We start from the raw sequence: 27977 nt of genomic DNA on the forward strand, positions 1-27977 counted from the left end.
AACCATGCCCCCTTTGGTCTGTGGAAAAACCTCTCTCCACAGAACCAGTCCCTGGTGCCCAAAAAGGTTGGAGGCCACCGATTTAGATCCTGGAAAACACAAACTATGAATATGATAATAGAGGGGACACAGCATAAGCAATATCATCTCATTTTTCTTCCTTTTACTTAGAGTTTATATGTATGTACTCCAAATGACCAAACAAAGATAAAGAGAAATTGTCTCTCATATATAACATGATGGTAGACGTTAAGTAGAAACACCAGTTTTAATTCCTTTAATATTGAACAACCAAAGGTTTCATTTTATACATAATCCAATTCAAAGACAATATAATAGCAATTCTGGCAATTGTCTGTATTTACAATCAGTGAGACAGGAGAGGAAACTAAAAATGATAAATGTTCAACATGTGTATGAACCACAATTAAAATGGAATATTTACAAAGGTTTCAAAATTCAAAACTGCATATAAGAAACAATTAAATTCGTGCTTCCAAAGGATTTTTGAATGATGATTGCTGTTATGATTTAAAGAGTTAAAATCTTCAATAATGCCTTCATTGATTTTGTATGACTTTAAAATTAATTCCAGCATTTCTTCTGTGACTGTTGCTTGTCTTTAGTCTGGTTTGGAATATAAGCAAGTGAATTTAATACAAAACCTAATTCTTTGTCCTGGGTAGAGAATAATGAATCTTAAGAGATGGAATTCAGTATTCCCAAAGTTCATATACATAAACATTATACAGTTTAAATGTTCTTCACTGTTGCGTAAAGTATATGCACAGCATTAGTGAGGGAAAAACATTTTATGGTTTTCACCTGGCATAGACTTTTGTTGAACAAAAATAAAATAGAATTCTATTGTTCCTTTAGCCAAGTTATGAGTTAATCATCAATTCCTGGTGTTTCACCTTGTTGTATTCTGGAAGCTATTCGAATTGCTTCTTCCAAAGACTGCTGTTCTCCAAGCTGAAACAAATAAAAAATAGCTTAAAATAAACATTCTAAAAGCATTTTAGCATATTTTTCTAAAGTGTTTAAATGTGTACCAATATTACTTATGTATGTATAATAGTAATAGTTTGTCATATTTTTTTTGAGCCCACATACATAATTTCAAGTGATTTCTTTTTGAAACATAGGAACTTCTTTGAGGTACTTGTTTCTGGATTCTGCTCGTTCGGATGAAATTGCTTCTAAGCATGAATTACAATGGATCAGAAATTGATAATGCAGAACTGATCAGCCTTTTCGTAAATAATTACTATATAATAAATGGCTGAAATTTAGAGTGTGTAACAATTATTTGTATTGAAAAAAGCAATTTATAGCATATAAAATGATCCAAATCTGTGGTTCTGCAAAATTAAAGCAGATTATTGGATCCAATGAAGGTTACTGGGTTATATTTATATTGTATCCCACTTTTATTATTTTTACAAATAACTCAAGGCAGTGAATATACCTAATACTCATTCCTCCTTGTCTTTTTCCCACAACAACCTCCCTGTGATGGGGATTAGACTGAGAGAGAATGACTGGCCCAAGGTCACCCAGCTGGCATTCTTGGCTAAGGCGGGATTTGTAGAAGAAAAAAAGAGTAGAAGAGAAATAAATGATTACTGATTCTCTCTCCTCTAAGGCTCTCAGAATTACTTCCTGCGGTGTTCCAAAAAATCAATAAATCTCCAGAAGCAGAGTGTGGGGAGCATAAAAGGATGGAGAGAGATAGAATTTGTCTGCGGTCTTTCTAGGCCTGCAGATTCTCCAGTTTGTGAAATTCTACTCTGGATTCAATCCATATATTATTAATAAAATATTCCCAATGTATATTACGTATCAAAATTACCTGCACTGCAATTTGTGTTCCATTGGATGTTGCCAGCAAAGTAACAGGTCTAGATTCTGCACTGACTAAATGATGTCCATGTTGCTGATGTCCAATTTCTGGTGAAGCACTATGAAAAGCTGCTAAATCCTGAGCCACAATGGCAACCTTAATAAAAAGCACAGAGAAAAAAACTGAAATACTGAAATCTAAAAATAATTAATTCTTCTTTAGTTTTTAAAGTCATCAATGATCAGTCTTAATATTTTAAAAATAATATACTAGGACCGTGATAGTGAACCTATGGCATGCGTGCCACAGGTGGCATGCGGAGCTATATTGGTGGGCACGCGAGCGTTGCCCTAGCTCAGCTCCAGGGCACGTCACCTGGTTTTCAGGCTTCTGGGCCCACCAGAAATCAGCAAATGGGCCGTTTCCGGCCTCCAGAGGGCCTCCGGGGGGAGGGGGCGGGGAAGGCTGCTAGAAAGGCTCTGGAGCCTGGGGAAGAGTGAAAAACGGGACTTCTGGTCCCACCGGAAGTTGGCAAATGGGGGGGGGCATTGAATTATGGGTGTGGGCACGCATGAGCGCGACCCCTTTGCTTTTGGCACGCGATGGCAAAAAGATTAGCCATCACTGTACTAGGACATAAAGAGAGACATATGAATAATACCTCCTTCAACACATATTCTAGAACCAATAGTAAAGAATGAATATTTGCAAATCAGTAAAATAATTTACACAATATGCTAAGATATACTATGCATTAAACTATAAATAATTCTTCCTTTTGGTCTTTGGGCACAGAAATAAATGGCAGTTACAAAGTATGTTGATTTATTTATTGCTAACATTCCATGCAGCTTCAATCTGACTTTAAACAATTTACAAAGTTCAATGATGGTGCCAAAATAAATTAATACATAGAACAGTAAAAAAAATGGACTTCTGTTGCACTGAGCTCATTTTTAATTCACTTCCTATTGCATGTATTATCCCAGGCTTAACTAGATTGGCTAGAACTATATTATAAATCCTGTAATATTAAGCTTTTTATTGTTACAATAGTAAACAATAAGTGAAGCCTATATATATTTATCTAATGTATTATCTGTAATTTTATTTTTTCTGTTGTATTTTCTTCTTAGTTTTAGACAATTGCTATATATTTTTGACAATGTGTGTATCTTTGTTCCTTTTATTTTTATTTTTCTATTATTTTTAAAGCAATAAAAATATTTTTTAAAAAAACATCTTATGCTGAGGTTTTTTTCTCCAACACGTTTATATGTTGTTCTGAACTATGCTTTTCTATTTTATTCTGTGGCTTTATTGGTTATTGCTGTTATTATTCACCCCACTCAGAGTAAGGTGGCTCTATTAATCAAATGCCATGCTAATGGCTAGAAAATCTGTTCTCAATACATTTATTTAGAAAGCTTCAATTGTTTGTTTTCACCTATATATTAAGAAGCAATTTACCTGTTGTCCTTCTGTGCCTTCCGCAGTGACCATTGCAACAGAATGTGTTCCTGCAGAAGAAATAACTGCATCATGTGCAGGGACTGTGATGGTAGTGCCATCTTGTGTTACCATAGTGATAGTATTTCCAATGGCCTGCATGTCAGCCTGAGATATATTAACCTGAAATCGTATATAATCATTTAGTTAACAGCATTGGTTTGAGCATAATTTGTTTATATAAAATTTCATCCTGGGATATATTAATGTATCTTTATAGTAACTAAATAAGCAAATAAAAAAATTAAAGATCAACAAGGTTCATAACCTTAAGCAGAAGTCAGACATAAAAAACTAGAACTGGAACTTTTAAAGTAAATTTATTATACTCTGTTTTATGTCTTAGATGGTTTCCACAGTATTGCAGTTCTTTTTTTAAGTTAATGTAATTTTAATGATACCTGTAAAAAAAAAATCAGGAACAATTTTTTAAAAGTTATTTTGAAGGCTATCTTTCATTGTGGCAGATACTTACATGCTGAGTTCCATCTTGAGAAATAAGTGCCACCTGCTGACTCAGCCCAGTTTGAGTCACAGTAGCAACTTGTGAAACTACATCTTCTCCTTCAACACCCGTTACATATGTTATTTGAGATCCTTTGAGAACATCTTCACCTTGACCTATTTAAAGGAATATGAGTTTAATTTGCACTTTAAAAAGGTAAGAATTCTTTTATATTGAGCTCAAGCCCTGACTAAATGGAAAGATACATGTTGGGATTCTGGTAACAAATGGACACGGTTCGCATTTCCACTGGCAACTTTCTAAGTATTTTTTCAACTTCCCTAGAGCTTAGTTCTTATAGTCTCTCAACTAAGTGCCAATCAGTTAAACTGTATTTTATTAGCTTTATTAAAATTATCATGGTGTTCTACAAGCAGCCCCCTAAGGCCTTCCAAATATGCCAGGTTTTTACTAGCCACAAAGGTAGGGTATGATATTGTCTTGCGGGTCAAACTCTTCTATAAGAGGGAAATTACCACAGAGAATACTTGCTATCAGGTCTTCTCCCATCACACCTCTTGATAGCAATAATGCCTTCTGGCTATTCAGATTTGTTTAGGCAGAATTATTTTGGAGGAATATTTAAACAAAATGATTTGCATTATAGATCAACTATGTCCCAAAGATGTTATGAAAGAAGAGTGAGAGAAACCATTTACTCAAGTAATTAGAAGAAAACGAGAAACCCAGAGATGCAATCAACTGCAGAAAGATATCAAACTCCTGAGGTTGCTGCAGAAATATTTAACAATACAAAGGACTTAACTATAATTTTGCAATATAAATCCAACCCCAACAGTGCTTACTATGAAGATTATTTAATTACAAGTTCCACAATGCAATTGAAAGAAGAATATTTGCCAGTAAATCTACAACCCCCAAGAAAATAAGTTTTTGATCCCCACTTCAAATTGAAATGGAAATGGACAATGTTGACATATTTGCTTTAAAAGTCATATTGGAGAATCTTTTGTGAGAAGGAGAACTTTGTATTTATTTATTAGATATTCCAAAGAAGAAAGATATTCTATTTTATGAAATTTTATCTACTATAGGGATTGCCATTGCTAAGCGATGTGGTCGCACTTTATGACTGCACCACTTAATGACAGAAATTCCGCTCCCAATTGTCATTGTAAATCAAGGACTGCCTGTACAATAATCCAATCAAGAGAACATATATGATGATGTATAACTGGATATAATTAAATTATTGATGATACTTCACCCCAGACTGATGGATGGCCTCTTCTAATGGTTCAATCTCAGAAATTTATACAGCACATTCTGTAATATTTTTATATTTATATCTTCTCTAAGACTGATTACTTTCAGAGAAACTTAACTATGTTTGTAGTAATTAACTATGAATGGCAAAATGTTTACAAATAATTTTAAAACACAAGGAAATGGGCATCACAGAAAACATCTTATGTTTAAGAGTAGAACTTAAAATATAATGAACTATTTGCAAGAGGTAAGGAACAAAAACCATTATTATAGTTAATGTGAGAGAAAAATTAAGAGTTACACTAATTAATTGATACCTGGAGGTGGCTCAAAAAAAGCTTCTTGTTCTTCCTCTATTGGCTCAGTATCATTGTGTGCTGTTCGCTTGTGCATTGCAAGAGTAGAAATCTGTTTGTATGTTTTTCCACAGTGATTACAGTTGTAAGGTTTAGAATGCGTATGTACTACATGATGTTTATATAAACTGGAATATTCGGTAAAACGCTTATCACAGCCAGGGACTGTACATACATAAGGCTTCTCCCCTAGGCAAAAAAAGAGAAAGCAATGAAGGTCACTGAATAGATTGTAATGTCTGGCAATCCCATACCACCATAAATAAGAGTCATTTTCAGATATTACATATCACTGACAATTATGTTAAAAATAACAACTTCAGCATATTGGTTTCTTTGTTAACAGTATTTCAAGTCAGTCACCAATTTTCATTCTCTTTTCACTTGTCTGCCTTCTGTCCTTCCTGCCATTTCCTTACTTTTGCAGATTTCTTCTAAGTACTTTCTTTTTCCTCTAAGCCAATCCTTCCACCAACCTTTGTCCACTAAAGCTTTCTTTCTTCCAGCATTCCTTCCCTTGGACCTTTTTCTTATATTACTTTTCAATAGCTATCCAACTACAAGTAGTCCTTGAGTTATAATCATAATTGAGCCCAAAATTTCTGTTGCTGAGACATTTGTTAAGTGAATTTTGCTACATTTTATGACCTTTCTTGCCAAAGTTAAGTGAATCACTGCTGTTGTTAAGTTAGTGATATGATTGGTTAAGTGAATCTGGATTCTACATTAACTTTGCTTGTCAGAAGATTGTATGATCCTGAGACCATCATAAATGTGAGTCAGTTGCCAAGCGTCTGAATTTTGATCATGTGATGCCGTAATGGTCATAAGTGGGAAAATGGTCATAAGTTACTTTTTTCAATGCTGTTGTAACATTGAACGGTCACTAAACGAACTGTTGTAAGTTGAGGACTACCTGTGCTAGTAATCATGATCATTTTGTGGATCAATGCCCACCAGAAAAAGCCACCTCCCATCCATTACCCTCCATTGCTGATAGGCACCTGAAATTGCTTTTTTCAGAGATTTCTCTAGCACCATAAATATTCTGGAAAATCACAAGGAATCATTTTTACAAAATTATATGCTTATAAAATAATTGGAAATGTACATATATTGTTTTTCTTTTAAGTACATATAATACAAAACATCTGATCTCACTATTTACATAAAACATCTCAATTTTTTGGAAATTGAATTATTGAATTCCAGATATGTTAAAAAAATAGAGAATTCAAATGGAGAATTATGAGCTCATTATTTAGTAAACAATGAGACCCAAAGTATAATTGTTTAGAAGGATGCTAATCACTTTCATCTGAAAGAAAGAGACTCTGAGTCCATCAGTGGCAATGCCTGGAAAATGTGCTAATAAATACTGAAAAAAGAAAATAATATTTATTTTGGAAAACTTTACCATGCACTATGTATCAGCAACAGTTTCTCAAGAAAGAAAGTAGCATGCTTAAGATAACACACACACATATATATATATATAAGACGTTTTTCAAATGTCTTTCTTTTCATGGATCATTTGAAAATTATTCTTGGGATTCCAATTCTGCAATTCAAAGTACATTATTCCTATTTTTATTTTACAATCCTAAAAGATAAAAATATATATATTTAAAACCAATGAATTATGATTAACACAAGCCATAGACCCAGGCCTTGTTATTCTGTTAAGACTCCAATCTAGAATTACTTTATCAGAATGAATGATTAGATATTAAATGCAAAGATGAATACTCATATTTTCAACTGTTTTACAACCTTACTTGCAATGACAGTTTGAGAAATTCTGTTCTAAAGTTGCATTCACATTATTTTAAATTCCATTTTCTCTGATTATTGTTAGAGATTTATTTTTTTTTAATTTGATTTATATGCCGCCCTTCTCTGGAGACTCAGGGCGGCTTACAATGCGTTAAGCAATAGCCTTCATACTTTTGTATATTTATACAAAGTCATCTTATTGCCCCCACAAACTGGGTCCTCATTTAACCTACCTTAGAAAGGATGGAAGGCTGAGTCAACCTTGAGCCTGGTAAGATTTGAACCTGCAGAAATTGCAGGCAGCTGTGTTAATTACAGGGTGCATTAAACCACTGTACTACCAAGGCTTTCAAGTTCTACTTTGTTAAGAGGAGAATGAATTGTTTCCTATTCTTCCAAAAGACCTAAAATTATCCCTCAAATGAAACTGGAAAGTAAAGAAAATCATGGACTATAAGCAAAATATATCAAATAGCATACCTGTATGTATTCTCACATGATTCTTATAGTTAGTTGCACTGGCAAATGCCCTTCCACATCCTGGCTCTGTACAATAATATGGTCTTTCCCCTGTATGTGTCCTGATATGAACCTTTCTGATGTTAGATGTTGTAAATGACCTACCACATCCTTCAAAGGGACACTTGAAGGGTCTTTCACCTAAAAAAAGTGAGATAAACAAATTACAATACTTTAAAATAGCATATTTATTTATATACATTTGGCACTAAATATGTTAATAAATAAATCTCTCCACCTTTTTTTTTTTTTTTTTTTTTTTTACTATTTTGAATAAAATAGATTATAGTTTTCTGGTACGTTAAATAAATTTCTAATCCTGCCTTGTACAAAATTATGAGGTCTAAAATATACCGAAGAACCATCACTGAATTTACCTTTTGCTTCACTTTGCTTCATTTATTTTGGGTAAACAAACTGTACTGATCCTCAGGCATTAATATTTAATGTTTTCATCTTTTTTTTCTTTAATAATTCATATCAGTGAATTATGCCTAAAGTTGGGGAAATTTTGTAGATTCAATACCATTACTAGCTTAAGTCAAAGATGCAGCTAGAGAAACTTCTATATACAAATAATGCAATATTTTTAAATAGGTTTTGTGTTGGTCTGTGACCATAATAAAGGTTGAAAATTTACATGTTTTATTCCTCTCATTTCTCTGAAAGTTAAAATGCCAATATACACATAGTATGTAAGAGCTATTATGGTATGAGCTACTCATACTGCATATGAATAATTCATATAAACAATAAAAGCATCACTAAATGAAAGGCTAAACATTTTAAAGTACAAATGAGACAGGATGAAAAGAAACCTGGAGGCAAAGATTTTGAATGTTACTATGTACTTTTTGATATTATGTATTGTGTACAGAGTCTGGTTTAACTGCTGCTGGCAAGTTTGCCATTTCAGTTACTCCTTAAATTAAAAGGAAAATTCCTTAGAAATAGACCATAATCCAGAGCATTAAACTTCTGGATTTGTGCATTCCCAGTCAAGTACTGAACTTTGGACACATATTAGTAATATAGTTTTTTACACAAAGTTTATGTGTCATTAAAATGTTAAAAGTGGTTTGTCGGACAGCATGAAAAACTACTGCTTCCGAAAGAAAGGGCCTCTTTTGTTAATGACATGTTTGTTCTCTGGATTGTAGCACTGGCTGTGTTTAAACAAATGGGTATCAATTATCCATATGTAAATAGAACACTCTAAAACATATGTGTATTAAACTCACCTATGTAATAAAGAAAAAAGGTATCTTTTCCCCGTTTAACTTAAATACAACTACCATATGTCCGTACTGATCAGTACTTAAATCCCTACAACAAATGTTATATTGCTAGCATACCCTTATGCTGCTGTGCGACACTTTCTCAAGTGCTTTTGCTAAGAACTGTCGAGTCTCTGTATACTGTCATGCCACAGAGAGAAGCCTAAGAGGGATGGGTGAAAGCACAATTTTTATAATTCAATGTATTATTGAATATTACTGAGATATTTATTAATCCCCCCATTACTATTATAAAACACCAGATAGGAAAAAGCCTTCAAATTACTTCCATGAAAGACAACTATTGGCTTCCTCCTAGAAAAAAACTGCAATTTTTTACTTTAAAAAGCCTGCCAGTTTTCTGCCAGAAAGATGTATGTTTTGAAGTGTGTTTACTACAATATTACATTGCCATAGTTTCCATAATCCTTTCATTATGCTTTATATCATATTGTTACAAGGGAGAAAAGAGCTGAAGTGTGCTAAGACACACCCAATAACAGCTTTTCTTTAAAGGCAGTCTTTAGTTTAAACAGAAGGAATGGAATGTCTGCAAGAATGTTACACAACCTGTTTTGATTCTTTTTTTTTTGAGGGCAAGCGATAAGGATTTGGTTATTTTAGAAACTGGACTTTTAACAGGGAAACACATTTATATAGTTTCATAGATTCTTCCACTGTAGATTTCAATCTGTATATTGCAATGTAAAGCTAAATTTATGTGAAGTCTGCCTCTCTTGTGAAGACATTTAAAGCTGAAAACCAGAGGAGAGAAATAGGATGCTGAGCTTTACCTGTGAGCCAATTTGGTGTAGTGGCTAAGGCACCAGGCTAGAAACCTGGAGACTGGGAGTTCTAGTCCCACCTTAGGCAAGAAAGCTAACTGGGTGACTTTAGGCCAGTCAGTCTCTCTCAGCCAAATCACCTCACAGGGTGTTGTGTTGGGGAAAATGGGAGGAGAGAAGAATGTTAGGTTTGTTCACTGCCTTGAGTTATTTATAAAAATAATAATAAAGATTAAAACAAAATCTAAAAATAGATAAATTAATAGAAAAACACACACTTTAGCCTTGTTCTTCTATGGGAATTTCAATTTAGATCTCAGTATTTATGGGGGATATATTCTTTGTGCTTACATTAGAAACATACAAGAAAAAATAATCATTATTCAGAATATATGTGATAAATTTTGTTTGTTTTCTTAGGCTGCCACAAGGCAATTCCTATTTGAAATACTTTTAGTATTAATATCTGAAAGCCAAATATTACCAATACATAACAAGCATAACTAAGGATTACCTCCTAGAGAATATATAATGTGTTAAAAAACACAATGGTTAAAAAAACCCACTGTGGGTGTAAACTGTCAGTTTTAATTGCTTTCTTCCTGAGAAACTGCAAATACCAATTGTATATAGGTTGTCTCCACATTTAATATTGAACCACGTCCAACAGAAGTAAAAATAATGTTTCTACAGCACAGATTTGTATTACTTTACTTCTTCTGGAAGTAGAGAAATGAACTGGATGGCAATTTTTTTCAGTCTTTGATAGTAAATCAGCAACTGCACCTTTGCCTGATAATCATTTACTGTATGAAATTCATGGATGTGTGGAAACTATGAGTATAGGTACTCTCTTTCCCCCAAAATAAGACATCCCGATAATAAGCCCAATTGGCTTTTGAGCGCATGGCAATAAGGCCAAGAGCTTATTTCAGGGTTCAAAAAAATATAAGACAGGGTCTTAGTTTCGGGAAAACCCGGTAACAAAAGCTTCACAGAGAAGCATAGACAAATGAAGGAATGGAGTATATACACAAGAGATTAACAAATGAAATGAAGTAATAAACAGATGTGAAGAGCTCCATAATAGCACAGAGAAAAAAAGAATGAACAGGTTATAGGACTTTTAGATAAAAATCAGGAAAACCCGAGGTAATCTGTCAATACTGTTAAAGAAAATAATGGCAAAATTAGAAACAGAAATGCTGTACTGTATAATGGGCATGTACAGAGAAAAAGAAGGAAGGTTAGGGTAGAAAAGGGATCCTCAGAAGAAGCTGAGTTGTACAAAACTGTCCCTTTTACACATTTGTTAAAAATGTATTTTTTCATTCTCGAATATCTCGTTTAATATCTCGAAAAATCTAAATAATGCTTTGGAATGAAACATCATCAATATGTTGATGATTTCAAAGTCCATTTATTATTCGCACCTCAAAGATCAGACTGAAGTTAGTGATGTGCTAAGTGAGGCTAAAAAGCAAAGCAGCCAATTAGAAGGTATAGCTGGTAGACTGTCAGATTAACCAGCAATTATTTTTTCTATTTCTGATAAAATTGTACAAAACCAAATCTACAGTTTTTGGATACTTTTAGGCTAGATCCCTATGGCATAAACTGCATTTCAACACTTTCAACTTTGTATCAGCTGCATATCCTCCTGGCAATCACCAAACAAGTCTATTGCAAGGTCTCCTATGTGGGCCTCTTCATGAAGATTATGCAAACATGATCATTGGTGAAAATACAACAGTTAGCTAACCTAAACTGTCAACATTAGCCATACATAATCAATATATAAAGAGCTCCATTTTTTTCCTTTTGTTTCTAGGTTTAACTGATTTGTGAACTGAAATGGACTTTTACTCTGGTACTTTCCAATGCAAACTTCCTACCAAAGAAACCAACTGCATGCAGAATTTTAGGTGGTTGGCTGGTAAAAAAAAATCATATTATTTTAACTAAGAAAGAGTACGATTGTTATTGCTACTACTGAATATTACTAAATAGTTATGTTGTCATTATTTTATTCTAGATCTATGGTGCCTTTACATGATTAAATTGCTGAATTTTGTTTGAATTTAGGAATGTTTATTGGTAGCAACAAAGTTTCTAAATTACGAAGAAAGAAAAAGTACTTTTGTTGCACATTTTATATAAAGTGAGTCAAGGTATTACAAAACTCAGGTTTTTATTTTAAGTTTCAAAATGTTCAAAGTAATTTACAGCTAAGACCTCTATTTGTTTATTTAGATATAAGAATTTCTGAATTAAATGGCACTTATCCTAAATAGATGCAGTAATATATTTGATGCTTTAGGCTTTAGAACAGATTGGTTAAAGGTAGATGAACTTAAGAAATGTTTTATGATATCCAAATATACCATTATAAAAATTAAAGTTGTATTAATATGCAAAATACCTGTATGGGTTCTTATATGTTTCTGCAAGTCTCCTGAAGTCTTGAATGACTTTGTGCAGTTTTCTTCTGAACATCTATAAGGCTTCTCTCCAGTATGAGTTCGGACATGACTCTTTAATCCATAACCTTGACAAAAATTGAATGATTTAAAATCTTTTATTCCATCTGTCTTTAATTTTCTATGAAATTCAATGATTTGCATATTTCTTTCACACCATTAAAGTAGTAAGCTTGCATTATTTATAAATCTTTAATTAAAATTTCCACTTAAAAAGAATTAACCCCCTACCTGTTGCAAATGCTTTTCCACAACCTGGATGATCACACTGATATGGCCGATCTCCTGTGTGTGATCTTTCATGTACCTGTTGAAAGGCAGAAATCATATATTTTGTAAAATGACTGTATATACAGAATGTAAAGAAAGTAAAAGCAAAAGTCAACTTGCCCATGCTGGCCAAAATGAATTAGAATGACCATATTATAATTTGAGTGATGTCTTATAAGGATCAAAAAATTGTTTCCATCACAACATGTATACATAGCATGTTTAATAGTTTGCAAAAACAATGTCATTCTTATAGCAATACTTTTAACACCTACCGGTAGTTAAAACTTTTGAAAGGAAAGTTAAAAGCACAGAAGCAGAGTTTCATTATTTATCTAAACTGGCAAAAGACTTTCTGTTAGAGAATTAGAGGAATTCTATGATTAGATTGCCTGACTCAGTCAAAAACCTCTCAAAATAGAAAAGTCACAATGTTTTTATCATTTGCAAACAATTCTTATACCAAAATGTCTATGTTAGGCCTAATACCTGTTATAAAATAAATATAAATGTGTGTATGGTATGGTATGGTATGGTATGGTATGGTATGGTATGGTATGGTATGGTATGGTATGGTATGGTATGGTATGGTATGTATGTATGTATGTTATAATATATAACATTGTATTAAAATAATACATATTTAATATTTTCTATTTGAACTGTAGCCCATTCTCCATAGCAGCTAGGAAATTAAATTGATGTTAGCAATATTATTAGAAGTTTTATTTATTAAGTGTTTATAACTTAGCACTTAGAAGTACACTTAGAATTTATTTATTTATTTATATCTATTTTATTTATTTGTCGAGTACTATTAGATAATATATATATAAGTATAAGCATGAACTGAATACATAAAATGAATACAATTAAAGGGAACATTAGGATAGGGATGGTAGGCACGCTGGTGCTCTTATGCACGGCCCTTACAGACCTCTTAGGAATGGGCCTGTAAAAAGAGGTAAAATTTAAACTATCATGTCAGATGTTGACTGCATTTCTATCATTTTCAGATTTAATTGCAAAGAACTGGAAGATTTGAACAGTTTTTCAACAATAACCTTAAGGTGATGAGCAGTAGTGTACAATTTTCCACAGCCATCATAGTCACAGCGAAAAGCCTTATCTCCAGTTGACTGGGACTTAGTTGTTACTCTTGTGCCATGGCTCTGCAAGACAATCTAAATGGGAAGAAATGACAATATTAACATTTCAGTCATATCTAAAGTCTAGAAAAGGACCTGCATTAAAAAACAAGAGTACTTTAAAATGATACAATTCAAAATGTTTCCTACATCTCTTGGCACCTAAATATCAGTATTTTCCTAAAGATTTCTTCATCATTAATTTTAAGATCTTTTTAAAAAATTACATAAAGGTGCATTGCAATCAGACAGTATGAAGTACAAATAGGGATGTGTAATATTAGCTTTGAAGGGAAGAAGGTGCTTTGAAAAAAAAGGGCCCTCATATATAATCCATGGGCAATTGATTAAAAGTGCATTATTTCAAGAAAAGGCTTTTTCAACACTCACCTATATACCCTTCAAGTCTAAAGCTCTACCCAGCCCTCAAAGTGAATTGCGAATAAATCCTATTTTGAACTAGTCTAATTTTTTTAAATAGAGGTCTTACAAAGAAAAAAACCAGGCAGTTTATCAAAACTGCCTGGTCCTTTTTAAACTATAAATTAATTTATGTTAATAAAATTATATATAAAAAGAAACTCTTTTATAAGTATGTAAAATAGTTTGATACAATTTGGATATTTTATCAAACAAGGAGAAATAAAACTGACTCTAATGTCAGTTTTAGATTCTATATTACAGTACCCATATCACTTGGAAATACAGCACTTTCTTGTATCTGACTTCTAGGACACCTGAGAGTACAGTATTAAACAGAGCCATTGTAAATGTTTCTGGACAAGCAGGGCTGATCTTGTTGTCTCTCCATGTCCAGAATATGTTGTGTCAGAAATCATGGCTTGTTCATACCACAGAGACAGAATGGAACACCTATAATAATTTTAAGTATACCAATAAATAATAATTATTGGTAATAATTTACAGAGAACAAAAAATAATCAAAAGTGAATAATTAGCTCCCACACACCACACCCAGTCCTTTAAGAAAAATTAGGTTTCCACTAATGTCTCGAAGACCATTACTATGGAGGCCAACAGATCAGGAGGTTGTTCTAAACAGGTGGTGGCATAAGAAAATAAAACTAACAAAAATTGCTTACTGTTCTCAGCTCCTATCACCTCACAAAAATCAGCTGTTCCTTCCAGGAGGTTCTCAAAGAAGCCAACTCTTGTTCAAGTAAATAGCCCTAAAGGTACCTTGGCACCAAGTTTTATAGGTTTTTATAATTTAAATTAACATTTGGAACTGTATCCAGAAGACAAATGATAACTAATGCAGGGCCCACAAAATAAATCTGTAATATGATCACAGCAACAAATGCCATTTAATATAGCAAACCAACAGGTATACAGATCATGTGATTTGCTTTTACCTATATACTTTTTTGTAAATTTAATGTATATACCTACATTGTTATCTTAAGATGTGTCTTGTGTTAGGATGTGTTAGCACACATTAAATTTGGAATAGTGCGTCGGACAAAATTTAGATCAGAACCGAAAAAAATGATTATTTGCAATGTACAATTTTGAAATGAGAGAACTCCACACACATGAAAGGTACAGTTCTCACGTATAATACGTGCAGAGACTGTGTAACTCTCTAGGAAAGCTCACTTGTAGTTTTTTATTCATCTTGCAATAGAAAGATCCTTGGATCTTTCATCCTTGGATGAAATTTATTTATATCCATTTCAACCCTTTTCTGTAGTGAATGGACAAAATGATTTAACAGTACATGGAAAGGCATTCTGCACATTCTATACTTAGTATAACACATTTTTTATATGGTCAAGAATAGAATATTTATGTTAAATTTCTTTTTATACTGAGCAAGTCCCTTGGTGAACAAAACTAAGGATTTATTTTTATTCTAGTTTAAAAAAAACCAGAGGACAAATTAGATTATTATATACCTGCATTTTTTTATCTTGTTCACTGTCACCTATCATCCCAGTGCTACTAACGCTGTCACTTCCATCAATAGACACCTGCAAATAAAAAATAATAATAACTTTAAAATCTGCTTTGTGTTTGTTCACTTTCACAAAATTTTATTCTCTTATGAACTTTTCATCAACCTAATCAAATAATTTTACACAATAAATTAAGTAGATGATTTCCCATGGTTGTTTTAAATAACAATTAGGACATCCAAACTACAATTGGCTTAGGGGCTGTAGAGTAGGTAGTGCTGCATTGTCCACTGCAGTGTACACAACTGCAATCTATAATTATATAGTATAATTAATTATACTATATCTATGCAAACAAAGGCCAAGATCTCTTAAATATGCCTGGTAAATTTCTTAATATTAGTTTGAATGTAGACATATTCCTTCTGCTTATAGACGAGTCTTTCCTCAAGCGGAAGGTTTGTTGGGAAAAACAGAAGTTACAGTTTTTGTCTATTTTCCATTATATTTGTCTAAGGATTCCATACTTCTAATTCCTAACAAGGATAATTCTGCTCCAGAGGAAAAAAAAGTATAGCACACCACTGTTGAAATTCCTAAAACCTTGTTATTTGTTATTAAAATCATCTTTAAAAATGTAACAATTTTAACATTCTTATCTCCAAGGAACTATATTACAGAACTGATTTATTGACATTAAAATATGTTATGAGCTGTGGTGGCGCAGTGGTTAGAATGCAGGCTACTTCTGCTGATTGCCTGCAGTTTGGCAGTTCGAGTCTCACTGGCTCAAGGTTGACCCAGCCTTCCATCCTTTTGAGGTCAGTAAAATGAGGACCTAGATTGTTGGGGGCAATATGCTCTGTAAACTGCTTAGAGAGGGCTGTAAAGCACTGTGAAGCAGTATCTAAGTCTTAAGTGCTATTGCTATTATTTATTTTCCTTACACGTGAATGATTTATGATCAGACTTATTTTCTCAAGATCGTTTTTGTTTGCTTCAAGTATAAAGTATAAAAACCAAAGATGCTATATTTTATTAATCATTTAATAACTGGTATATCCATTATGTCTGCATTTCTTTGACTGTACTTCTAATGGTTTGCTGTACTCCTTTCTAGTCTTTTTTACTGTTTCCAACCTCCATTCAAACTCTTTCTGGATATCAATTCTATTATATATTTAAGTACAGTCAGTTTGGTTTAAATAATAGGATTCACATATTGCACAGGAGTTCCTCAAATATGTTTTATTGAATAAGCTACAATTATGAGTTCACACAACATGCTAAACCATAAACAAGCATATATGAGCCTGACTATTGGCTACTCCCCTATCTGTTACATCATATTTTAATTGCAATATAATTCACTTTGATTTTATCATGTTTACCAATATAAACTATATGTAGTTGTAGAGCAAAGTACCTTGGCTGCATATTGTTCCAGAGCAGTTATGGTATCTGGGTCAATAGTAGCATCTCCTGTGTGAAGACCTGCCACTGTGCCATCTGCCTGAATAGCTAATATGGTGTCCGATTGTGGCACTTGTACTGTATGGTGAATGTAAGCAGTGGTCCCATCTTCTAGTTGTACTGCTTGCAGGGCACTCTGGTCGTAACTGTCTGATAAATTATTTAAGATGAATATTAAGACAATAGATCATCTAGCTGTCATAAAAGGAAGGGCATAATTAAGAACGCCATCCTATTGTGAATTCTCTATTTCATTCATTATGTAATGGAATATGAATACAATGTTTAAATATCATTAGATCTACCAGCTCCCCAGAGATATTCAGCAGTTTATATAAATGGCCTATAATATTGTTAGCTACCCAGGCAGGCAAGTAACCTAAAATCTGCATGTTCTCAGAAACTCACCTGTCTAAGTTTCTAATGGTTAAATCACCTATGAATAAAATCCTAGAGGTCTGGGATATTTTTTAAAGTATGGCATTTTAAGGTCATTGTTAAAATGAAGTATACATTACATCAATTGACATTTAAAACAAGAAAATGTGTATCAATTTATTCATAGAAGGTTTAGCAGTTAATATCCAGCTTTTAGAGAGCTAAATCTTATTACCACTTTACATATTTATGCATCGGTAATTTTGTACATTAGCAAAATAACTTTTTATGCTTCAATCTCAGGATAAATTTAAGAGCATAGATGGATTAGCAGAAAAACGTTATTTGGAATGTCCATAGGTGTATTTGTCTCACTTCATTAAATAAAATCCACCCTCAAGGAATTATCAATTGGTAAATAAATGTGTTCTGAATTGCTTCCCACCTTTGAATCCAGATCATTGCATACACATACCACAGAATAAACTGAGTTGTACCTACGATTATAGGATGTTTTAATTGTTTTTCTTTAAATTTATGCAGTAAAAAATGTTACTGAATTCCAAAGATTTCAGAAAACAAAGTAAATTTCTTGTTTTATGGTATAAATACAATTTGAAATACACTGGTTATTTGCAATAGTTTAGAGCATATACATTGTTTATGTGATTAGTAATAAATGTGTTGTTTTGTATTTTCTATCAGCAAAATGCCATCAACAGTACTTGTCTGTTAAAAGAAATAGCTCAGGTGATTTTGTTTTATGTCATTCATAATCCCATATGCTCTCTCCGGAAATATGGGAATTAAGACTGAAAGCCACAAAGACAGTAAGTGAAAAATACTTTCCCCAAGTGAAAGCATATGGGTGTTAACTTTTGGGCATTTCTGTAAAGAAATGTATTGATGTAGGGCAAATCTTGAATAATATATTTCATAAATTGAAGAGAAATTGAGATAACTTTACTCGAAAGTCAACAATGTATTGACATATAATTTACCTTTTGAAGCGTGATGTATAAAGGCTGTTGTTCCATCTTCAAGCTGAACTGCCTGCCCATCTTCTAAATGAAGACTGTCTCCTACATCAAAAAAGGAAAATCAAAATTTCAAAGATGCAATATCCTATCATTACAAATGTTCAAGTCCTTATTTTAATATTTTAACTTGCACTAGAAAATATATTAATGAACTTCAAAATTCAAACATTTTATGAAGTGTTAAAATAACAAAGCATTATAATTAATTTTATCATGAAGTCAATAGATTTAATGAAATATACTTACTACTTTTAGACATGGGAACATGTTGGACATAGGCAGCTGAGCCATCTTCCAGCTGTATCACCTGGCCATCCATTAATTTGCCATCTGAAATAGAAGTATATTGAACATTGTATAACCCATCATCTCCATCAAGAGGAGCAAGCTGCAAAAAATTAGGCTACACTGCAAATTTAACCCTAGAATGCATTTTCAACATGCAGAAATATTTTCCATAGGTCATTCTCCAAACTCATCATCCAACATCTGGATTTTATATACGTTATCTTTCTTGCTGCACTGGAATTACTGTATACAGAAAATGTCCTCAAGTTGCTTATCTCAAGTTGAATCAGATCACCTGTTGGGAGGCTGAGAAGCTAAATTAATATGGCAGTCCTCTCACTTTCCCAGACAGATTATTAAGAAAGAGATCATATGGATTGGAAGACATCCTGGGGGTAATAGCATTCATATATTCTGCTGATTTTGGATTGGTGCTCAAAATGCAGCCAAGAAAGAAGATCCACTTACATTAATGTTAATTCTATTTTGACTTCATCATTATTTTACTCAAATAAAACAACTAGGGGAATGAGTGTATCTGTATAAGGTATATGTGTGTGAAAATCAGAGGAAACTAATTTTTTTAATTTACTTTTCCTTTTTCTCAACCGAACAAGCAATTCAAATTCATTTTCAGAATAACCATTGGGATGCTGTTCACATATATGTAGACTGATCTGGATTTCAAAGAAATGTAACAACTATTTTTTTTTAGAATTGACTCCAATGTTACATTTTAAACTATGTTATTTTTAAATAAAATGGCTACAAAAGTTCAATTTTAAAATAAAATGGCTGAAAAAGAACACTTTTTGTTCTAAGCCTCCAAAGGTCCCTCAAGATATGGTTATGTCAGCAGGCCTAGAGACCCCAAGATCATGTACACTAGTGAAATGGCTCCATGACTATTAACATCCTCTGTTTATTATTCCTGGTTTTTAATGTTTTAAAAATGTGTTTATTTATTTATTTATTTATTATTGAATTTCTATACCGCCCTTCTCCCTTAATGATAATGATTTTAGATGTTTATTCTTTTAGTTTTGTTTAAGTCTTGTATGCTGAAAAGAGTCACTTGCTTGTGAGACAGGCAGCCAATCAGCCAGATAGTCTCTAATTCTGGACACACACAGAGGATCTGCTGATTCTGAATTAATGAATATAGCCCTAATTGTTTCAGCCAAGCTTCTATTAATATTCCTAACAAATACAATAACTTTGTAAACTGGTCACAGCATGAAAGAATAAATTTCTGAGATTATTTTTATTAAATAAATTGCAATAATGCTCTTCTAGATATACCTTTTGAATTGTGTTGTATGTAGGCAGTGGATCCATCAGAAAGAGTAACTGCCTGTAAGCTCACTCCTTCCATATTGTCCAAGTTGTCTCCATCTACAACAATAAAAAAACCTCTGGTATTTGCATTTGCAGCATTTACTACACCTCTACTGCATGAATTACTAAGACATTTTAACCTTTGTGATAAATTCCGAGTGAATTTTGTGCAGCATTTTAAAACCCAACGTGCCAATGTATGTTTTATTTTTAAATTCAAATAGATTTGGGCTTGTTGGAAAGGGGATTATCCAAAAAACTTACCTTGTACAGCTACAGCTTCTGTTAAACATAGAGTGACATGCTGAGCTTCCATCCCTCCTCCAGAGAACTCTGTCATTCCCTGAGAATCCCGATTTATCTGGGCTAGTAACATTGTCTACCTAAACATAACAGAAAATATATTTGAATTAGATTCAAACAGTATTCCTTACACCAACACTTTAATATTTCTCAGACCATTAAGTATTTGTGATTAATTTTTAAGGAAGAAATATTTTTGCAAATACTTATAATCCTCTAATGAGGCATTGCAAGAATCCTTGCTCCTCCCAAAAATCTTGTCTGAATTATTTTTAAACCTTATTTTGAATAGTTTTGTCCTCCAACGGAAAATATAGAGACATGTTAAAGGTTCAAATATTAATAAACATTCTGAGGGAAATAGTTTATGCACCAAAGTGGAAAAAGTTCTAAGGAATTATGATATCCCTTTCTAAATAAGAAATTGGGGATTGAAACAGAAGATTGGTTTACTTTAAAGAAAAGACCACAGCATACATACAAGGTCAAGACAATTAGCTAATGCAATTGATACTATTGAATAATAAAATAGGGTCTTCAGCTGGTTTTTCTACATTTGCTCTGCACATGTAGGAAAACCAGCCATTGGGTCCAGGATGGTTGATTTGTTCTGCAATAGCTACTAAATAATAGAAAGCAACTGGCAGCACTGAGCTTTCAAAAAGGCTAATCAGATCAGACTTAAGACTAGCTATCACATGAAATTCCAGGGCGATAGGGTATACTGCAAATCGAAAACATCATGGAATATGACAGTGGCAAACCAATTCCATGTAGTTGTGAAAAACCCCACAATTTTCTTTTTATGTAGATATCTGGAGCTGTCTCAAGAATATTGAATACTCAAAGGATACTTTACTTTTTTTGATATTGATATTACAAGTTAGAATAGACATTCCTGGGAGTCATTTCATATTTTTGTGATTGGGGACTGAATAAAATAAAATTCAGGTACATGATAATGGCGTACTTTTTTTTTTGTCTTTTGTGGCTTTAGCAGGATTTACTTGTTAATCTTAGATTAACAAATCTACTTTATTTATACTTTTTAAAAAAACAGAAAACCTAGCTGCTAATTTTTGGCTTTTTGTTGTTGATTTGCAAGAATACAATCCTGCAATGACCCGAGGACCACAAAAACAATGGGTTAACATGAGCACACACTGTGCCTTTGACTACTAATTCTTCTCATATATGTTCCTCAAAATCAGCATGTATCTTTAGTTTTTTATCTGTTTCTCTCTACATGCTTTTTTACCTCCTGCTGTCTCAGCAAGATAATTTCATATTCCGTGTTGTCTGTGCAACAGCCCTGTACTATGACTGTGATTCCTATTTTTTTAAAAAAACATTTAATTATTTCTTCCACTTTTGTTGTTTTTGTTTGTTTGTTTGTTTATTATTGTTGTTAATTATTATTTAGAAATATGGATAAGGAAAACTAAAAAACAATAAATTCATCAACAAATCCTGGTTTATACACAATTATAAATCCAGTAATAGAATCAAGGAGCATCAGGGTAGGTACAGTATGCTCCCATTCTGCACCAGCCCATTTGTAGTATCACAGAGGAGGTTGCAAAAAAAAAAAAAAAAAAGTACTTTTACATTTAAAATTACAATTACAATTTTAAATATAATCAAAACTCAGAAGTATGCTTTGGTATATTGTATGTGTGCATAAGATTACCAAAATCAATGCTTCGAGCATTTTAACTCTTAATGCTAATTAATTTGACAACAGATCATTTCTTAAATGCAACTTAATTTTATTAATTCGTTTCATTAAAATTACCAAGTACATTTTCAAAGAGAAAGTTGTTTCAGCTATACCACATGAATTTTTCAAGATAAAAGCTCTGTTGCATGAAAAAGAGGCAAAATTGAGACAGTTTAGTCTAATGGTTAAGGCACTTGGCTGGAAACTAGGAGATATGGAGTTCTAGTCCTGCCTCAGGCATGAAAGCTGGTTGGGGGACTTTCTTAGTTGTTCTTTCTTAGTTCAACGTACTTCACAGGGCTCTTGTTGTGGGGAAAAATAGGAGGAAGAAGGCATATTAGATACATTCACCACCTTGAGTTGTTTATAAATGAATAATAAAGGTGAGATTGCCCCCCCCCAAAAGAGGATTTATTTAGAAAAGCACAATTTCTTTCTGAGTTTAACCAGGTCTTTACAGAAGCAGAGAATGAATACAGTTACTTATTCCTTTTTTCTCTTAAAACTGTTATCCAATGATGTATTGCTTCTGAAATAGAAGCTCCATTTAGCTATAATGACTACTAGTAATGGAATCCATGAATTTGTTCATTTCTCTTTAAAATCATATATCCCTACAACTATGACAATTTATGACACTGCATGAAAAAATTTACTTTTGAACTATCAAATACATTCAGAATAAAGCTAATTTCATTGTTAAAGAAACTGGTTAATATTTAAATTAATCCACCTGATTACCATATATCCAAATGTATTTGCCTATGGACAGAGCAGCATCTGATATTATAATAAATTCCATCTCTTTCTGTGCACCCATGTGCTCCAAAGGAGCCTGTGAGCAGATTTCAGGAATGGGAAATCCCATCCCATAATTCATTAATTAAATTTGGATGAATTTTGATTCTTCCCATCCTCAATTTTATACACTTTCATAACATCTTTTGGGCACAGTGCTATCTTTTGGAAATGGAAGTACTTTATCTAAGTAAAAAAATAAACTTTATTTTATTAGGTACAAAAAAAAGTGCAGTGTTCTTACACTGACAACAAATATACTTCTTCCAGATATTTTCAATTATCTCCAGCACCCCAATTCTTTCATCAGTTTTTCCGATGAAGAAAAACTGTTACCTTTCAATTATGGTACTGAACAAACTGAGAATACTTTTAACTGTAGAAATAAACCTTCAATATTACAGATTATTCACTAGAAGAACTAATAATGAAGGAAAGCTTAAATATTTTGGTTGCATAGTGCAAAGAGTAATTGAAGAAGACCTGATACTTGGGGGAAAAAATTAAAGCCAAATGAAAAAGTGGCTAACAGAAGACAACCAGCTATATTATATCACTAATGACGGAAGCATGAGCTTACAGGAACTCAATGAAGCAGTTACTGACAGTCCAGAACAACTCAGAAATAAATCCCACTAAATTAACAAGTATTTCTAAATATGACACCTGCTTATGTTGTTAAGCTTCCAGTCAATGCCTACATTCTTAGGAAAATTTCCACTTTTCTCAATGATTATTAGTTCCAATTAAGTAGGCATATAGATAGTTGTCAATTTAGGACAATTGAACCCAAAATTTCCACTGCTAAGCAAGACAGTTATTTAGTGAGTTTTACCCCATTTTAAGATCTTTCTTGCCACAGTTTTTAAGCAAATCACTACAGTTATTAAAGTTAGTAACATGTTTATTAAATGAATCTGGGTTCCCCGTTGACTCTGCCTGGCAGAAGATAGCAAAAGGTGATCATGACCCCGGGACACTGCAACTGTCATAAATACATGCCAGTTGCCAAGCACCCAAATTTTGATCATGTGACCATGGGGATGCTGCAATGGTTAAGTGTGAAAACTGGCCAAGTGACTTTTTTCAGTGCCATTGTAACTTCAGTCACTAATAGATGTAAATCGAGGATTACCTGTACAATCAAAGCTTAGTTGTTTTTCTAATGGAAAATCCTCATCTTGTAAAGTGGGTTATTGGGAGGGGAAAAAAATATATGGAGAAATTTTCAGGACCCAAGACCCAATGTACTGACAATTAGCATCATCCCCATCTAAGAGCAAATGCTTCTTTAATATATTTAATATTGTAATATAGAATATACTATTATAAATTCAGTTCTCCATTAAATTCTTTCTCTCTAAGGATAATATATACCTGGGTGAATGCTCAAAATACTTCTAAGGTAAAAAAATAAAGGCTTATATATAAAGGCTGTACCTCATAATAGCAAAATAAAGACCTGGGAGAGCAACATCAGTCCAAACTAGTGTTGCAGGAAACTTAATCTACTTCCTCTGATGAAAAGAATATTGAATTAATTAGGTTGACATTTCAGAATGGCAATGTTTCCTCAAGTTAATCACAGCATAATAGTTTTCTCTCCCTTGATATTTAAGACTGATCAGAATGAAACTTGATTTCAAGGCTCACATCATAAATTTCACATTAGCCTTATTGTCTTCATAATATAAGATGAAATGAAAGCAATTATATTTGCTTAAACATAGATCTGAATCAATTAGCCAGGGATTGAGGATCAGTTTTAATTAGAATAGCTAAATGAGATGGTTCCAACTATTTCTATGTGTTGCTTATCTGTCCACAAGTAAGAGCAAAATCAACTCCTTCCCATTACCACCTTGGCATGAGCCTCTGCTGGGTTAGTTCCTTCTACAGACGTGAGATTTTCTATTCAGAGAATGGTCATTCTAGATTTAATCCAATATAACCGAATTACTATCAAAAGCTCTAGTATACATATGGGAAAATACCTCTTAATGAACTTTTTCAAGAATAAAACTCCTAAAGAACTCTCATTAGAGCAGTTAGGCACTATCTACCAGGACAACATAATTGTGTTATGTTTAGAGAATCCTGTGATCCAAGGAAGGCACAGATACTTAAAGTTACAAACAGATGCTATTTTTTGTACCCCTGGGTTCAAAATTACCTTCTTGAAAATGAACCCAAAGCATTGGTCCTTGCCACCTGGGTCTTTTATGATATTCCAACTTGCTCCAGTCTATAATAAACTGTGAATTAACAAGAAGGAACATTAGATGGAAAGATTTGAGTGAATTATTTTACACAATAGCACTCAAGCAACTTTTGAGGGTTATATCTAAATATAGTTATAAGTTTTTCTTAAAACTTTTTCTCAGAACTCCTTCTCTCTTTTAAAAATGATGGAGGACCTCAAAAGTGATTTGTGTCTATGGAGTGTAATTATCAATATTTCATGTATTAAAAATTAAAACTGACACATTTGTTGGTACCACTTTTAAGAATTGCTTGTTGGGGTTTTAATATTGCATTATTTTTCAAAATAGGCTAGTAAATAATTGTGATCTTGTGGTGCCCTGAGTGGGTCTTGGGGGACTCCCAGGATTCTAGGACTACCCTTTAAGAATCACTGCTATAAATGAAACACTAACACATCATTAAGGACACAGCTTTCTTAATTATCAGAACTTTTATTGAAAAAAGTTTTCTTAATTTTGTAGGACCAATAAATAAAACATGTCATAAAAACTGAGTTTAAAAAAGAAATAATAAACTGGGTTTGAGACTTAGAAGCATGCCTCATGTCTGTAAGATTTTCTAGTAGATTTAGATACATACATCTGTAAGCAGACTCGTACTCTTTCCCATGAGCCCCTACACCATGACCATTTCATTTCAGGGAATTCAAGTCTCTAGCTGCTTCATAAAATTAAAAAGTTGTAATTATGATCACTGGATGAACAAATCTTTTATCAATCTTGTTCCTTCTGGATGCAAGTATTATTTTCTACATAAATCTATTTCAATAAAAGCATATTTCCTAGTGTTTGCAACTAAGCCCTCTTGATCTTTGATCTTCCCTTAAGTAGGCAGATAAATTCCTTTTAAAAAATTGACATTTTATTTATATGTAGCGTGCAATTTTCTATATTGCACATCTTAACTATATCCTATGTTAGGAATACATAATGATTTAATTGAGTTTAGAACCCTCTTATTTTTAAGAGTTCTTAAATAAGATTTGCAAATCATGTTCTAATATTAGTGGAAAAATGTATTTTCCTGATATGGATATGTATACTTTATAAATATTTACTGAGATGATACCAAGTCTATGTATGTTTTATGGGAGAACTGGAATTGTGATTTATTGCAAGACGGCAAAAATACAATATTAAATGAAGAAAGTTATTGAGTTTTCAGAAGCATGTCAAAATTATCATGACATTATTTTCTTTCATGAATAAAAGTGAAATTACTTTCTACTTTTGTTTATATATTTTTTGGGAAACCAAAATATTTGTGGCATTAACATTTAAAAAAAATAAGTCTCAAGGAGACAATCCAAACAGTCCACAATCCTAAAATCTCTGAAAAATAATTAAATCAGTGAGCCAGTTCAGATATAGATATCAGACTTGCAGTCCAATATCAACCAACACACACCAACCAGATCTAGCTGAATTTTTAAAAAAATAGGACCCACAAGAAAACTTCCTTTCCTATACCTAAAAAAAAAGAAAAAAAAACCTCATCCGAAATGGGCCTGTTGAGAATCATGTATGCAGAGCTTCTTCCATCAGTCACATTTGGGTAACATAATCAGAAGAAGAAAAAAACGTGTCGTGCACGTCCTTAAATAACGGGTAAAGTGTTCAAGACTTTAAAGATCGACCGAAGGCAACTCAAGTTGGTCGCACACACTGATTTGGAATCTCCCTTTCCGAACCTGCAGCTTCAGGTCGCCGCTCGTTCATATTCGAGGTTTTGTCAAAAATGGTTCCGCTGCTTTTTTTTTTTTTTTTAAGCGCGGCGTGGGTGAATTCACCGGGGAGCAAGGGGCGACGGTGACGTTTTGAGACTCCTTCGGCTCAGGATCGATGTCGGAGAACAAAAATGCCTCAAGATCCTGTTTTTTCTGTCATGGCTTGCAAGGGCTATAAAACATGAACCTTCTCCAGTGACGCAGCCCCTAAAGCTTGAGAAAGCTTCCTCAAGCACACACTCCCCTGGAAGTCATTCGGATAACATGTCGCCCGATTCCGAAGACCCCGAGCGGGTACTATACGCGGCGATTGTCTCTCTCTCCCCCCCCCCCTTCCCCCGAGACAAATACATCGCAGGAGAAAAGACCTGGAGCCAGGGAAATCGAGAAGGCGGGAATATGAAGGAAGGGAGGGGGAGGAGAGAGAGAGAGAGAGAGGGAACGGGCGGGCGTCGGCAACGCCTCGGCTTTATTATTAATATGAGCCGCGATACTAGGGCGACTCCCCGTTTTCTCACACATTTCCCTCTGTGGAACATCGCCGCAAAGGGATTAGGCCAGACCAAACCCGAGAGTGAAGCATCCCAGTCGGAGATGGCGGCGGTTAGAATAAGGCACACTGGGTAAAAACACATTTATATACGAACCTCGCTGAGAAATTTTCCAACAATTCCTTCGTCCGACCACCATGCACCAGGACAGGAAACGGCCGTCTCAGCGCCCGCCCGCCTATCCCAGCACCGCCCAGAGCCGCGCGGGGAGGCCCCGCCACCAGCAGTTGCTTAGGTTCTCATTGGCCACTTGGCGATTCCAAACTCCGCCCATAGTCGCCATTGGGCGCTTTAGCTTGAGATGGCACCATCTATTGGTAATCGGCCCGTGGGACCGCCTTCACGCTACAGGGTACTTGACTATGCTGAGTTCGGGGCCGTCGCAGCAACCATTTTATATCACGTCGGGCGAGGCTGTAATGCGTCAGTGAGGGAAAAAGGGACTGGCGCCATTTTAGTCCCCCCCCCCTCCTCCCG

At 33.6% G+C, this 27977-nt stretch overlaps 1 protein-coding gene across 4 annotated transcripts; it reads right to left on the reverse strand.

Moving 5' to 3' along the window:
• Nucleotides 1-256: 256 nt before the first annotated feature.
• Nucleotides 257-27867, reverse strand: ZNF143 (zinc finger protein 143). 4 transcript variants are annotated; one of them, XM_087878906.1, is made up of 17 exons: nucleotides 27597-27867; nucleotides 24777-24889; nucleotides 20402-20520; nucleotides 20102-20194; nucleotides 18758-18841; nucleotides 18473-18559; nucleotides 17047-17243; nucleotides 15621-15695; nucleotides 13618-13737; nucleotides 12515-12590; nucleotides 12226-12351; nucleotides 7703-7882; nucleotides 5408-5635; nucleotides 3831-3976; nucleotides 3317-3478; nucleotides 1856-2002; nucleotides 257-975 (listed from the first exon to the last, which is right to left on the reverse strand). In XM_087878906.1, the coding sequence occupies exons 3-17, from the start codon at nucleotides 20511-20513 to the stop codon at nucleotides 892-894; spliced, it is 1917 nt and encodes a 638-aa protein (XP_087735032.1). In that variant the 5' UTR covers nucleotides 20514-20520; nucleotides 24777-24889; nucleotides 27597-27867; the 3' UTR covers nucleotides 257-891. The 4 variants fall into 4 exon arrangements, with proteins under 4 accessions (XP_087735032.1, XP_087735040.1, XP_060543670.1 ...); XM_087878914.1 differs by lacking the exon at nucleotides 24777-24889 and adding an exon at nucleotides 25132-25213 and having other exon boundaries at nucleotides 18473-18553; nucleotides 27597-27685; XM_060687687.2 differs by lacking the exon at nucleotides 24777-24889 and having other exon boundaries at nucleotides 18473-18553; nucleotides 27597-27725.
• Nucleotides 27868-27977: the final 110 nt, after the last annotated feature.

Source organism: Pantherophis guttatus, chromosome 1, assembly GCF_059756535.1.
Source record: "Pantherophis guttatus breed Tessera chromosome 1, ASM5975653v1, whole genome shotgun sequence".
Classification (NCBI taxonomy): Eukaryota; Metazoa; Chordata; class Lepidosauria; order Squamata; family Colubridae; genus Pantherophis; species Pantherophis guttatus.

Bases quoted from the DNA above. Each gene is read 5' to 3' on its own strand.
- ZNF143 (XM_087878906.1), bottom strand. From the start codon at position 20,513: ATGTTACTAGCCCAGATAAATCGGGATTCTCAGGGAATGACAGAGTTC. The intron at 18,842-20,101 runs GTATATCTAGAA...CTTCTATTTCAG, and splicing joins CATACAACACAATTCAAAAG to ATGGCAAATTAATGGATGGC. The intron at 3,479-3,830 runs GTAAGTATCTGC...ATACGATTTCAG, and splicing joins CTCAAGATGGAACTCAGCAT to GTTAATATATCTCAGGCTGA.